The 14,085-nt window shown below is 34.4% G+C and overlaps 1 protein-coding gene across 1 annotated transcript; it reads right to left on the bottom strand.

Moving 5' to 3' along the window:
* Positions 1-316: 316 nt before the first annotated feature.
* Positions 317-6,655, bottom strand: LOC142340237 (cathepsin L-like). Its single transcript, XM_075390759.1, has 4 exons — positions 6,132-6,655; positions 3,766-4,064; positions 1,696-1,844; positions 317-747 (listed from the first exon to the last, which is right to left on the bottom strand). The coding sequence occupies exons 1-4, from the start codon at positions 6,534-6,536 to the stop codon at positions 542-544; spliced, it is 1,059 nt and encodes a 352-aa protein (XP_075246874.1). The 5' UTR covers positions 6,537-6,655; the 3' UTR covers positions 317-541.
* Positions 6,656-14,085: the final 7,430 nt, after the last annotated feature.

Here is a 14,085-nt window from a genome sequence, read left to right as displayed (position 1 = left end):
ACATTTGGTAGTTCTTTGGACTACTAATTGAGTTCTAAAAATAAATATGAACTTATTTAGCACTTAAGCATATTTTGGTTCAACAGAAAATTTAGTATCTAAAAAAGATCGTAAGTTATTGATGACGAAACTCTTATGGGGAAAGTTTCAGACTAAACAAATTTGTATAGCGGAAAACAGTAAAAAAAATTTGGTGAACATTTTTCTCAATAATTAGAAAACTGTTAAAATTTTTGTTTTGAATAGTTCATGGGTATAGAGACACCTTCATGCGATCATAGAGGTTAATCAACTCATACTATGCATATTTTTCAGCGGTCCCAAAAAATAAATTTCAACCGAAGCAGATTAGCATCAAAAGCAAAACTATATCTAACAAGCAGTAATCTGTATAAGCAAAACAATTTATGGAAGAATATAGAGAAATATATTTTCTTTGTTCAAGCTCAAAAAATTTTGTGTATATATGTTTCCCCCATTAATAAGAATCAGTGTTCGGAGCCAGTTTTCGAATCCAGTGTCAGAAGTACTGATTTATTACTCATACAACGGGGTAGCTGGCTGTGGTTGAGACTCCACATTGGTTGTTTTTGTTCCTGGACATCCTGATGTATCCCTCCTCTCCCCAGGAAGTCCCCCAACTGTTTTTCACCAGCCAGTAGTCCTGTCCATCTTCGGTTCCGTACCCCACAAGAAGCACTGCATGATCCAATTGGGTCGAACTGCATTCGGGCTCATCGTATATACCTGCGTAATAGCAGAAATTCACTATTATTTATTATGTTTCCTTTATACATAAAAAAATATATATTGCCAGCAAAAAGACGAAAAAAGTACAAAAATTTGTTACAAATCAAACCGCAACTTTCAACCTCAAGCAATCAGCCGTGAAGTTAAATTTGAGCTTCCTGTTCTAAAGATTACTTTAAATATATTTTTACGCCGCAAATTTGCCGAAAATTTTTGAGAAGAGAATTGAGAAAACCAGATGATGTAAAAAGGATTAAAATTCTCTACTTGCAACTTTTTGACATTCTAACTTTAAGGTCAAACGTTTGCATTTAAGTTCAAATCAAAGTGAGAAGGTGTTAAAAAATCGTAAACCATTTTTTTGAATATTTTGTAGCTTGCTCACTATTATATACACAAATTGCAAAATGTATGCAAATTTGTAAGAACTATGACATCTATAATCGCGGAAAAGGCTATTTCTCTTTATTGAACTTTTGCCGTCATTGTCGAGATTTGGTTTGCATTATTTTATTCGGATCTATTCTGTCCCCCCCCCCCCCCAGTGTTTTTTATGACCCCCAGTTATAAATTATATGTTGTTACACAGCACGTTACTATGTAAAAAAATAGCACGTGCACCTGGAGGTCATAAAAGATTTATGCTCACTAAGCTGGGGGGGGTGGGCAAAACAGAATAGATCCTTCTTTTCTCACGAAGTGTAGAGAACACCAGATGTATTATGACTGTCTTTGTACGAATGGCCGTTAAAATACAAAACTCATTTATTTTTGTTGCTTTTGCTCTCTAATTGAACTGTCATTCGTGACTATAAGTTTTATATTTGCCTTGGTAAATTTTGCACCTCCCCCACCCCCCCCCCCCCTCCAGCGCATAATTGGGGAATGCAAATAACATGATGACTCGGGGGGTCAGGGGTGACTGACAGGGTTTTTAAGGTTTACCCCCTGAATAGAGTTGGAAACTCTGGTTGGATGCGTCGATGGCAATGCTGATTGGTCCAATGAGAGCCACTGCAGCTTTCAGGTTCTCTTCTCCATAGCTGACGTCATAGTAGTCGCTCATAGTTGCGCCAACAGACCACCGTTTGAATCTATGGCAACATGCTAAGTAAGGTACCCGGGCTTACCACCCAGAGTGCTTCAGTACTGAACCTGCCTATTTCCATATTAACTTGAGACTGTCCAGACTGTTCAGAGTAATTTCATAGTAAAAACAACAGTAAAAATTTTGAAAATGATGAAACTGCCTGAGCATGTCAGAAAAACATGCAAAATGCATGCATTTGTATAGACAAGTTCAGTTAACAGCTACATACACGCTACATACTACTGCTGATACTGATTCTCAATACTGACACGGAGCGATTGGGATGTTTTGGGATGCGTTCGGGGTACGTCAGGGGTGCGTTCGGGTTCCGTTGTGGGTGCAAGGTGGCAAGAGTTGAACATTAACGTTAATTAGGCTGATAATTGCATGATAATAGTTATGATCAGATCAAAATTGGGTTAAATTCAGAGGTACAATTTCACTCTGAAAAATACATTGATCGGTGTAGATTGTGACATGAGCAAAATCTGTACAAAAATAAACCAGTCAATATACAGTCTCTGGATTTACAATGGTTCAGTACTGCAATGCTCTAAGTGGTCGGCCAGGGTAGTACTTACTAATTGGTGGGGGTTCAAAACAGAGCTAAGATAGGTGGGAGGATGAGGGGCAGAACAGACTATGTCCATTTAAACCTAGTTTGACTGGTAAACTTAACCCAACGGTTAAAAATTGAACCTAATGGCTCAAAAAGTGCGACACATCCGCTAATCTATCACTTTTGTGCTTAGTTCCTCATATTTTTGAGCCGGATACATGTAAATTAAATATAAACACTAGGTACAGGTGAAAAATCAGCGTTTTTGATTCCGACTCGTTACATAAAATTTTTCAGTCGATAGCATCTCAACAACATCAAGACAAACATTTTTGGCATCATGACGTTCAAGGCAAAATCAAATGGCATCAAAATGTCAAATATAGCATTACTTGTTGACAGGTCTTAGTCTAAGATTGGCCGCGATATTTTTTTTTGAAACCTAAATTTATTAAGACTAAGAGCGCAAGTTTATTAATAGGCTTCAAATACGTTGTGTTATCTGAAAGGTTTTGGTGTTTTGCACGCATTTTGCAAAGATTTAGACCCATTTTATAGTTATTGATTCTGATTGGCTAATCTTTCTATAACGCTTGCGTGGTTACCAAATGAGGCAATACTCGGTAGCGACTTGGTTAAAGTTATCTGACTGAAAATTATAAACCAAGCAAAAGTATTTTTTTAAATTAGAACAACCTAAGGTTCGTTTTTCTTCAAAATTTCTAACACAAAATCTATTTGTCTCCTGATCCTTTTTTGTCTATCGGAATTCGTTTGAGCCATCTAATCATTTTTTCTGCTTAAACTTTCTCTTGGACATCTCTTAAATTGTAATTGGAAGTTTATTCCACTTCCGTATAAAATGCGTAATTGTACAGTTACCAGATTTTGACTTAAATTTTGATGCCAAAAAGAGGCTATGGGTATGCTGATTTACATTGATTGGCATATTATGGATTATTTTGAAGCTTTTGTTTGAGCAGTTTTGTGTCTGCAGTAGAAAATAGAAAAACTTATTTAACAAAACTTTGCTTATTTGGAGTTCTTCTGGAAGAATGTTTGTTTGAATAAAAAGATTCCTGATAGTAACGTAGGAACAATATGGAGGCAATATTGGAAACGTATTTTTCTTTGACTTTTCTCGGTTTTCCACGATGCTGCAACCTCAAACCTATATCAATCTTATTTGATGTAAAATGAGCAAATTGGCCTCTAGTTTGTGGATTTATAACCAATATTACAAAATTTGCGTTCAAATAATGCATCATTTTGTTATGATTGATTACCAGCAACTTTGTACGGTCGTCAATTCGGGCGGTGGGGGCTGGGGGGTTGTTTTAAGCTAAGAAATCGTCTTTGAACCCACCTGCAGTCACCGACCTCTCCCTCGTAGGGGTAGCTCCTCTCGGTGTCAACTCCCCCATTCAGCCAAATATAGATGAATGCATTATCCACATCGCCACCCACACATCCCCAATTTCCAAACAAAGATGTACAGTCCAGCAAGTTCTGTTCACTGAGTGAAACCAGATGTCCAGTCGCGGCAAAGTGTTGACCTTCCAGAGATCCAGTGGCGGAGAATGACCAGCAGGAGCCGCAGTGACCCTGGTTTTTCACACCGGTGACGTACCCTTCTTCACGCCAGTCAATTCGATCGGGCGCCTTCTAAAAAGAATGGCATGTAATGAGTCTAAGCAGTCTCAGTTAGAGATATTGTAAAAGGATCCATGGTGAAACATGCATTCTATCTCGTTTTTCATCAAGCGTATGCTCGCAATCAAAAATTTAATTTTGAAATCTATTTATAGACTTAAAATTGTTTATCGTCAAAAATGTAAAAACTAATCTTAAAAACATTTTAATAATTTGAAATTTATTCTTTACTGGTAAGAATGTTACCGTAACGAAGAAAAAAATAATGACAGCGAATACCATTGACGGTTTTCAAGCTATTAGAAAAATAGACTTTGTAGATTTAAATTACCTACATTTCTAATTCGAGGTATTTTGAACTACATTTTCTCACTGTCGCCAATTCCTACTTTAACTCTTTCGTTAATTTTCTAGAATAAGTATCGCAAAAAAAATCACAAAAACAAATATCTATAAAACAAATTCACCAAAAAAATTCACTAATCTCACGTGCTCAGCAAACAAATTCATCGTGCTCAGCAAACAAATTCATCTGAACGTGCTCAGCAAACAAATTCATCTGAAAAAAGCAAAAGGTTACCGTGCCAGTCGATTTGTCTCAATTCGTTGTAGATTTCTCATAAAATGGTAATCTTGAAGGATTCTTAAAAAAATCACTTATCATGTAAGACACTTCAGATGAGTCTGAACAAATATTGGTGTAATGTTATAAAACCTTGAAAGATAAGGTAAGCTATGTGTCTGAATGCTTATTTTGAGGAGTAGCATATTAGACGTAAACTCGATTAGTTGAAACCAAATTTGTAGCCAATAGATAATTTTTTAGAAAACTTTTGTGGAAATTATGCAAAAATTAATTAAAACAATTAAAGCTGGAACGCCGAAATCCAATTGAAGCTTTTTAGCGCTCACGTGACTCCCCAAAGTAGATAAATAATCCATATATTCCTAAAAATCGTCTTTACATGAGATTGAGTTAACAAAAAATGTTTGTAAATCTATTAAAAGTTTGTAAATTGTTTTATTTTCTTTTAAAGATATTACATCACTTATTCTCGCCCCTACAAAAGACGTTGGCCAAAATTACAAGAAAAAAATGGAGAACGTAATGAAACGTTTTTCCCGTTATTACTCTAAATAGTAGAGATATGTAGTGTAGAAAAAAATGGAGAAAGTTGTTGCCATAATTGCTGGAGCAATCTAAAATGAAATGCTAAAATATATTATAATGTTTATTGAAACATTAATTATATTATTGTAAATTGAATGTTAATATTTCAAAAAAAAAATTGCAAGTTATTTTTATGTACAATTTTTATTAGGAACGCTTGAGTTATTTATGGAAAAAGGAGGATTTTCAGGGGCCGCTCTAAGTGGGTTTTTTTGTATTAACCATAAAACTTGAGTTCGAAATTTTTGCATAGTTATAGCACAAATTATGTTTGTCTTCGCAAGGTTTTGCCTTAATTTCCCACTGATCCTAATCTATTTTTCAAATTCGGGCATATAGTACAGACCAAATTGATCAGTTAATAAGAGAAAAGAGGAAGGAGCGGGCATAATGGAAATCGTTGGGAAGCGCCACTAGATACTTTTTGTTTGCGCTTTTTTGAGGCATGCAAGATCTTGATTTTCTAGACAATTATCTTTATGTTATTGTTCAAATAACAATTAAGATTAATGTTGACAGGTCTTGAAGCGATTATAATCAAAACAATGACATTTTTTTTCTGTCGTATCAACATTGCAATAAGACAGCAACAGGTCGCGCAATTGGGTGCATATCATAAACGCTTTATTACCAAAAACTTTTTCAAGATCGTACCAGGGTTGCATAAGTTTTACCTGAATGGGAAACGTTTTTAAAATTCCTACTACAATTGACTTGTCGGACATAAAAATGTGCACAAAGTTGATTTAATACTTCTAAATCTGATCCATAACGAGCAAAAAAAATGAATCATGTTGTTGTTCTCAAGGAACACTGATCAAAAACAATTTGAAACTTTATGGCACAACCATGATTCAAAAATTCAACGCGCGCTCAAAATTTTTCATCCGATGAAGTCATCAACTTACAAAGTTTTCCGGTTTGGTGAACACTGTTCTGTTTGCCTTCAATCTCATTTTATCTTCCTTGTTCATTTTGTATCCATTCATCGTGTTTCTGACGTCTTGAATCGACAAGTCTGCATACTCGTTCAATCCAGTCGTGAACGAATGCATGTTCAGGCTTGCCTTCAAGTTGTGCTTGTTGACATAATTCAAATTTGTGAGCCAGTTTGAATATTTTGTAGCTTCTTCTTCGGTACTTTTGTACTCCTTCTTGTATAGCTTCTTCCAAATTTCCCACTCCTCACTAAATTCACCGTCAATTTTTTCTGATCTAAATTTGTTCAGCAAATTTGATTTTGCGTTTTTATGAGCGCTAGAAACTGCCGCGGCGCAAATCAGCGAAATCAACAAAATTTCCGCGAAACTCATTTTTTTAAATATCTGACCAAATTTGTCTCCTGTTTTTAATGCAATATAAGCTGACAACTAATTTCTGAAATTCTTAACTGGAAATGACGGTCTATAAAATTGGGTCAAGTTACCAGTTAGTGTTCATCAAATAAGAAATTTTAGACAAATTTGTCTATAAGTAGGTGTAAAAATTCGTCTCAAAAGTAATGCAATTAATTTCAGAGATACGAAAGTTTATTTTTATTCAATTTGTCTACCGATAACATTATTTAACTAAACTTATTCACGTGGGTTTGATTCGAGAACTCTCGTGTACACCAATTCGGGATCTAACACCAGAATAACATCAAGACGACGATTCTAATAGCCGATTTTGTTGATCAAGTATGTGATAATTTTTGTTGATAAAAGCGGGCAGCGCGGATAACAGCCCTGGGGGGGGGGTATTTAGAATGGCCAAATTTCCCTTTCCAAGATTTTAGGTATTTTTCTTATGCCGTTAATCGTATTCGTTACGACAATCCTTATTGGCCATGTTTGAGGTTTCACAGTCCATTTAAAAATGATTTCACATAAACTTGGGTCTTCGTTGTCTTTGAAATTTGCAAATGTTCTCTGTATACAAAAGCACTTTGAAAATATTAAATTGTTTTTCGAATCAACAATGAACAGAAATGGAGTCCGAAGCAAAAAAAGTTCGATTTGTTAACGAGTTACTGATCATGAGTTATTTATTGGTCGTTCAAAGTTGCCTATGACCAAACTATCGGGCGTTCATTCGTTTTTCCAGACCGTGTAATTTTGAACGCACGACACTCCCTTGTGCGTTCATTTCGGTCTGGACATATCGACTTTCGGTCTGTGAACTCAGCCTGGGAAATCTTCAAAAGACAGTTCGGTTGAATGATTTTGTTACTCGACTGTCAGCAACTCTCTCGATTGTCAGAAGCCAGACAGCAAATGTTACAAATTCTCAATTGAAAGTGGAATCTCATCAGATAAGATTGTGTCCTCAGCTGCAAGCCATTTAAGACGCAGTCAGGTTCAGTTACAAAAGTTTAGACGGACACGACAAAAGACAACTTCAGAACAAAGCGACAAATTACTGTATCCTGTTTGAGGGTTGCCTAAAGGAGGAGTATCAAACAAAATAATTCAAGGTGGGTGTAAATTTCAGCTGGTGTAATCACCAACATTTTGTTACATCTAATCGTTGACAGAAAATGACTGATGACATCTTTTGTTGATTTGAGTACCCGAGTTGAAAGCAAAAGTTAACCTTGCAAGATTCTTGCAGAGCTATCCCTTTTTAAGGAAGAAAAAATATGGCCCAAACAGAGCGAAAAAAAGCTCTCAAAAAACAAAAACTCACTGTCCTACGTCTTATCCTTGTAGAGGAGAGAAAATTGTTTGTACAGTATTGTGAGCGAGATACAGTTTTATCAATTTTTCAGAACAAAAAAGAGAATAACATTTCTTCTTTTTCTTTCTTGTTTCAATTTTTTTCGGTTTCGGTTCTTTTCAACTTTCTCGACAAATTATTGATTCGATATCCTGAAAAGAAGAGGAAACTGAATAACACAGAACAGGATAAACAATTCAATGCACAAACGTGCATGTATGCCACCATAAACAACATAAAGAGGCGAGTGTAGAGCAGGACAAAAGCAAAACTTTACCTAATAATTGCGCCACAAACAAAGGGGGCAGGGAGAGAAAAACAGATAAACAAAAATGAAACATAATCCTAATGTGACGCAATCAATATACCTTACTAGATGGGGCAAACTAAAATTAAACATTGGCCACTAAGTGTAAGTGCCCGTACTGAGCCTCCAGAGACCATCAGGCCTGATTCAGAAAAAAATCAGACAAGGTCCCAGGCCTGATTCAGAGTCTGATCATGTCAAATACAAGGCTGCTAAGAGAACACTCCAGAGTCGATCTCTGAGGTTTCTATTGACAGAAAAATCAAGACTTGGGGGTCTCTGCCCAGAGAAATCCCAAGTCTTGGGTCTCTCTGCCAAGAGAAGGTCCAAGTCTTGGGTCACTCTGTGCAGAGTACAACCAAGACTTGGTGACCTCTTGGCAGGCAAGACACAAGACTTGGGATTTCTCTTGGCAGAAAGGATCCAAGACTTGATTTTTTCTGGACAGAGGGTTAGAATGGTGCATTTTCTAGGTTCATGGGCACTTTTAACATAAGTTTGAGTACCCTTATGTACAAATAAAGCACCAAATATGATTATGAATGCTATTTAAACTATGTTCGTGGCTCTTGGTAAGGTATGGTCACCTTTTCAAGGCCAAAGAGGTCCTTAAAAATACAAATTCAATACTCACTGTTGAAGAGAAATGAAGAGCTATAGCTAAAAAGAACCAATACAATACCGAAAATTACATATATATATATATATATATATATATATATATATATATATATATATATATATATATATATATATATAAAACAACAAGCTAAAGCAAAAAAAATGAGTTGGATTTTATGGATATAGGGGAACTTCGATTTGTAGTAACGCTCGATATGAACAACTTCTTGACTAGCTTGAAGAAAAATATGTTTTAAAAATACATTTTGCAAAACAACGAAAAAACCGTTTGAAAATCTAACTTTTTTCCTAAGCAAGCTAGGTCAAAAATTCTTTTTGAATTGGATCCCAGTGATATAGGGGAACTTTGATTCGCAGTAACAATAGATTTGAACAACTCCTTGACTAGCTTGAAAAAATATGTTTTAAAAATACATTTTGCAAAACAACGAAAAAACCGTTTGAAAATCTAACTTTTTTCCTAAGCAAGCTAGGTCAAAAATTCTTTTTGACTTGGATCCCAGTGATATAGGGGAACTTTGATTCGTAGTAACAATAGATTTGAACAACTCCTTGACTAGCTTGAAAAAAATATGTTTTAAAAATACATTTTGCAAAACAACGAAAAAACCGTTTGAAAATCTAACTTTTTTCCTAAGCAAGCTAGGTCAAAAATTCTTTTTGACTTGGATCCCAGTGATATAGGGGAACTTTTATTCGTAGTAACAATAAATTTGAACAACTCCTTGACTAGCTTGAAAAAAATATATTTTAAAAATACATTTTGCAAAACAACGAAAAAACCGTTTGAAAATCTAACTTTTTTCCTAAGCAAGCTAGGTCAAAAATTCTTTTTGACTTGGATCCCAGTGATATAGGGGATCTTTGATTCGTAGTTACAATTTCTCAGTGGTGATTCTTTCTTTGGTTTTTATGAACTGAGCGTTTTTCTTATCCATTTATAACAATGACTGCAAAAATTATCAATATTGGGAGATTGAGTTACTTAACAATCTGTGAAAATCAAAAATGTGCTTCTCTCTATATTAGGAACCAAATGAAACTCAGCTTATAATTCCCCAACCGTTGAAACACAAAACACAAAGACTCAGAGGACAAGATATGCAACAAAAAGTTTTGCTGAATTCTTGAAGGTGACAAAGTTTCAAAAATGTTTTTTTTTTTCAGAAATTAGAACAGAAATAATTTAACCGACCGCGAATGAATTAAACTAATCTTTTCGTATCGTTACTTTCTTAATAACTTTTTGCTTAAATTTCAGGCTCTATTTATCAGCTGTGTAAGTTGTAAGGACTGTTTAATGTTTAAAAAAAGTCAGCAAGGTAGTTTGATCCAGTTAATCCGCGATTTTTTTTTAACTTCAGTTTTCAGCTAATATTTTTTGAGACGTAAAATGTAAGTATTGATCCAATCTGACCATGAATTTCTCAGTGCTGATTCTCTCATTGGTTTTTCAGAACTGAGCGTTTTTCTTCTTCACTTATAACAATGACTGCAAAAATAATCAATATTGGGAGATTGAGTTACTTAACAATCTGTGAAAATCAAAAATGTGCTTCTCTCTATATTAGGAACCAAATGAAACTCAGCTTATAATTCCCCAACCGTTGATACACAAAACACAAAGACTCAGAGGAGAAGATATGCAACAAAAATCTTTGCTGAATTCTTGAAGGTGACAAAGTTTCAAAAATATTTTTTTACAGAAATTAGAACAGAATTAATTTAACCGACCGCGAACGAATTAAACTAATCTTTTCGTATCGTTACTTTCTTAATAACTTTTTGCTTATGTTTTAGGCTCTATTTATCAACTGTGTAAGTTTTAAGGACTGTTTATTGTTTAAAAATGTCCACAAGGTAATTTGAACTAGTTAAACCGCAAACGTTTTTTTTGAACTTAAGATTGCAGCTAATCTTTTTTGAGACTAAATACATAAGCATGGGTCCATTTTTGAAACAAATACTCAGTTTTTACCTTTATCATGGGGATATTTTGTATATCAGTGAACGTGAAGAGAAGAAATTGATTCTAAGACTTGGCAGAGAAACCCAAGACTTGGATTTTCTCTGCCCAGAGAGGCCCCAAGTCTTGGGGTGAAGTTCACGAATTTCACCTGCAAATGGTTTTTTTGACAGAAAACGTATAATTGGGCACCAAATTTATAAAAAAAAGTTGCCCTCATTAAATAAAAACTCCGGATTCTTATGATGTCAACCTTAACTCTGCTCAGAGAAACCCAAGACTTGGGGTCTTCGCTGCCCAGAAAAACCCAAGTCTTGGCCTCTCTCTGCCCAGAGAGGTCTCAAGTCTTGGCTCCGCTACCCAAGTCTTGGCATCTCTCTGCCAAGACTTGGCCTCTGGAAAATCTCTGAATCAGGCCTGATGGGCTCTGGGGGTTCGGTACGGGTCTGTCGAAGCTACTGGAGACATAGGGAGCCTATACTGAGGGGAGAACAAGAAACGTGACAAATGCGCTTTTGTTTCAATCGCCTGTTTCTGATAATCATAACATGGACAAATTTCATTCCTGATTTTCATTTATTTTACAATTTACTAAATTTTACTAAATGCATATAGCAGACAATTTGTTTCCTACTATCAAAATATTTCTGTCAATTGGAGATACAACGAATTTGAACATAAAAAAACACAGTCTTCATACTCAAATCATCACACAGAGAAAATGGCTGAAGAAAAAAACAGAAACACAGAGAGTTTCTCTGAAATAGTTGAGTTATCAGAATCAAATCGTTTTTTCTTTATTTTTGCATCTTCAAACCTTTAATCAGTACGATTTTTAAAATTGTTCCAATTGTTTTTTTTGCAACTATGTTTCTCATGAATATTAATTTCAGATGGTTCAAGATAACGATTCAACTATTATAGAAAGTAATAAAATGAAATGATCTTTATGACTGATTCCGTATACCGATTGTGTACAGTTGTGGAAAAAATGATCTTTTTGCTTCAAATTATCCGAAGGTTTTGGAATTCCCTTTTTGTTTTTGTTGCACTGCTAATAATTATGAAAAAAGCTGAAATTTAACGAGATTGCTAAACACTTCAAAATTATTGTTTTGAAACTTAAAACAAGTGATAATCAACTGAAACTTTTTAAATAAAAAGGGCTCTAAGTTTTTCTTCTATTTTCAGGCAAGGTGTTTATAGCTAACTCTAAAAGGATAAACAAATGTCATGTCAAAGGTCGTTTAAAGTGGAAAAACACTTTTGTCTGCCTAAAACCAATTTTCGAAACAAAAACAGTCATATTTTCAGAAAACAAGTTCTCAGATTCAGTCATGGACTGCTTCTCATCTAACTGATTTTCTAAACAGTCAGCAACAACAAATAATAAGTCCTAAGAAAACTAACAATGAGATCAGAAGTTTTTCAACCACGCCGTATATCCATTACTCTACTTCGCTGAAAAAAATCGAAGATTTTTGAACTAAGTTTTGTCGGTTGTTCTTGCATTTTTCGTTTCTGCTGCATTATTGACAGTTATACAAAGAGCTTGCGTTGACTGGGTTGCAAAAAACTTCAACAACTTTTATTTAAAACCTAACACAATGGAAAAATAATTCAAAACATTCTGGATAAAATTAGCAATAGCATATTATTCTATTTTCAGGTAAAAGTTCTTTAATCAATTCTCAAAACAAAAGATTATAATAGGTGCCTAATATCATAAAATTGTTTTTTGACTAACCAAAACCATTTTTTTGACTAAATACATTTATATTTGATCTCTTAGAAAAAAATTGTTCAGTTTGTGTACGAAATATCTCTCCTTATATTGATTTTTATACAACTAGCAGCACCAAGCATTTTTCTCGGAAATTATTAAAAAATTTTCATGCAAGTTCAGTTATTAATGCAAATCTTGACTCACTCCGTAGTCTTCTGCAAAACAAAATACGAAAACAGTCTTTTTTTTATTTTTTTGCTTCAATCAACAGGGTTGTAGCAGTTCAGTCGGTCAATAGCAAAAGTGCTTCTTCTACCACTTTACGCGGAATTAAATGGCAAAATTTTTGATGACTGGATTTCAATACACTTCAGTGAAGTTTATTTGAAACAACACAAATTTTCTCCGAATAAAAATGGCATCAAACACATATTTATGGCAACGTCCATGTATTTAATTCTCAAAAAAATTTTCTTAAGTTGGGTGCTTGAAAACACAATCCTTTTTTCGACTGCCTGAAACCAGTTCCCTAAAAAGTTTTCATACGTAATTTCTTAGAAAAATGCTTTATTAGTGTACAAAATAACCCTGTTGAAACTGATTCTTGGAACATTTGGCAAATTCCAGATGTTCCTATAGAAATTGTACATGAGATTTGAGGTTCTTGACTGTGTTTATATATTGTCTTGAAAATTTTCAGAAATCAAAGACAAAGAACTTATTATCTTTTTTGCATGAACTCAGTAGATCAAATTATTAGATCCTGCTACTTTTGCAGACAAATCCGTAAGACCTACAAAACAACTTGAATTGATTCTGTGATGAATGAATTCCAATGAAAGACAAATTTCCAATGAATAAAATCACTTTATATATATATATATATATATATATATATATATATATAACTTGATATTTAACATATTGTGTCTCTAATAAAAAAATAACTGACTACCAAGCATCAATAGAACAGAAAAAAGGTAATAAAATTAAATAAACTTTGTATAATAACTAACAATAGGAGAATTCAAAAATGATTTGATTTAGAGGCGACGGATCACATCCAAAACTCGAATATCACATAAAAAGACAATTAAGAAAAAAATTAGTGTTTTTTGTTGCAGACAATAGTCCAAGAAACCACACAATGGCAGAAGTTTTAGTTTAGTGGTGGATTGTTCACAACCAATTGCTTCAAATGTAAAATTGCGGGGATAATGTCACGGCATAGAAGCAGCCCGAAAAGATAATATTTACACAAGCGAAGAGTAAAAACAGGCAATTTTTTTCAATGGGTTGACAGCGTACGAAGCCGACAAAAAAGTTTATCAGAACAAATAAGCCACCTCTTAAAACAACGAAAACGCTTTCGAGAAAAGTTTTTAAGGAAGAATTTCTTTGCAGAAGATGACATGGCGACAATAGAAAACAACCAATCATTTCTTACAAAAAATTGCCTCCTGCATGTTACTAGAGGCTTAACCAGCTTCTCAGGGGCTCCTGAATAACTAACTGTCACCCTCT

Source organism: Convolutriloba macropyga, chromosome 5 (assembly GCF_964194025.1).
Source record: "Convolutriloba macropyga chromosome 5, txConMacr16.3, whole genome shotgun sequence".
Taxonomy (NCBI): Eukaryota; Metazoa; Xenacoelomorpha; order Acoela; family Convolutidae; genus Convolutriloba; species Convolutriloba macropyga.
Note: the sequence above shows the minus strand (reverse complement) of the source record. Positions and strands in the feature narration are given on the sequence as shown.

Excerpts from the sequence above, each read along its gene's own strand:
- LOC142340237 (XM_075390759.1), bottom strand. The coding sequence starts at position 6,536 with ATGAGTTTCGCGGAAATTTTGTTGATTTCGCTGATTTGCGCCGCGGCA. Across the intron at positions 4,065-6,131 it reads TCACCAAACCGGAAAACTTT|AAGGCGCCCGATCGAATTGA; the intron begins GTAAGTTGATGA and ends CATTCTTTTTAG. Across the intron at positions 748-1,695 it reads TTTCCAACTCTATTCAGGGG|GTATATACGATGAGCCCGAA; the intron begins GTAAACCTTAAA and ends GCTATTACGCAG.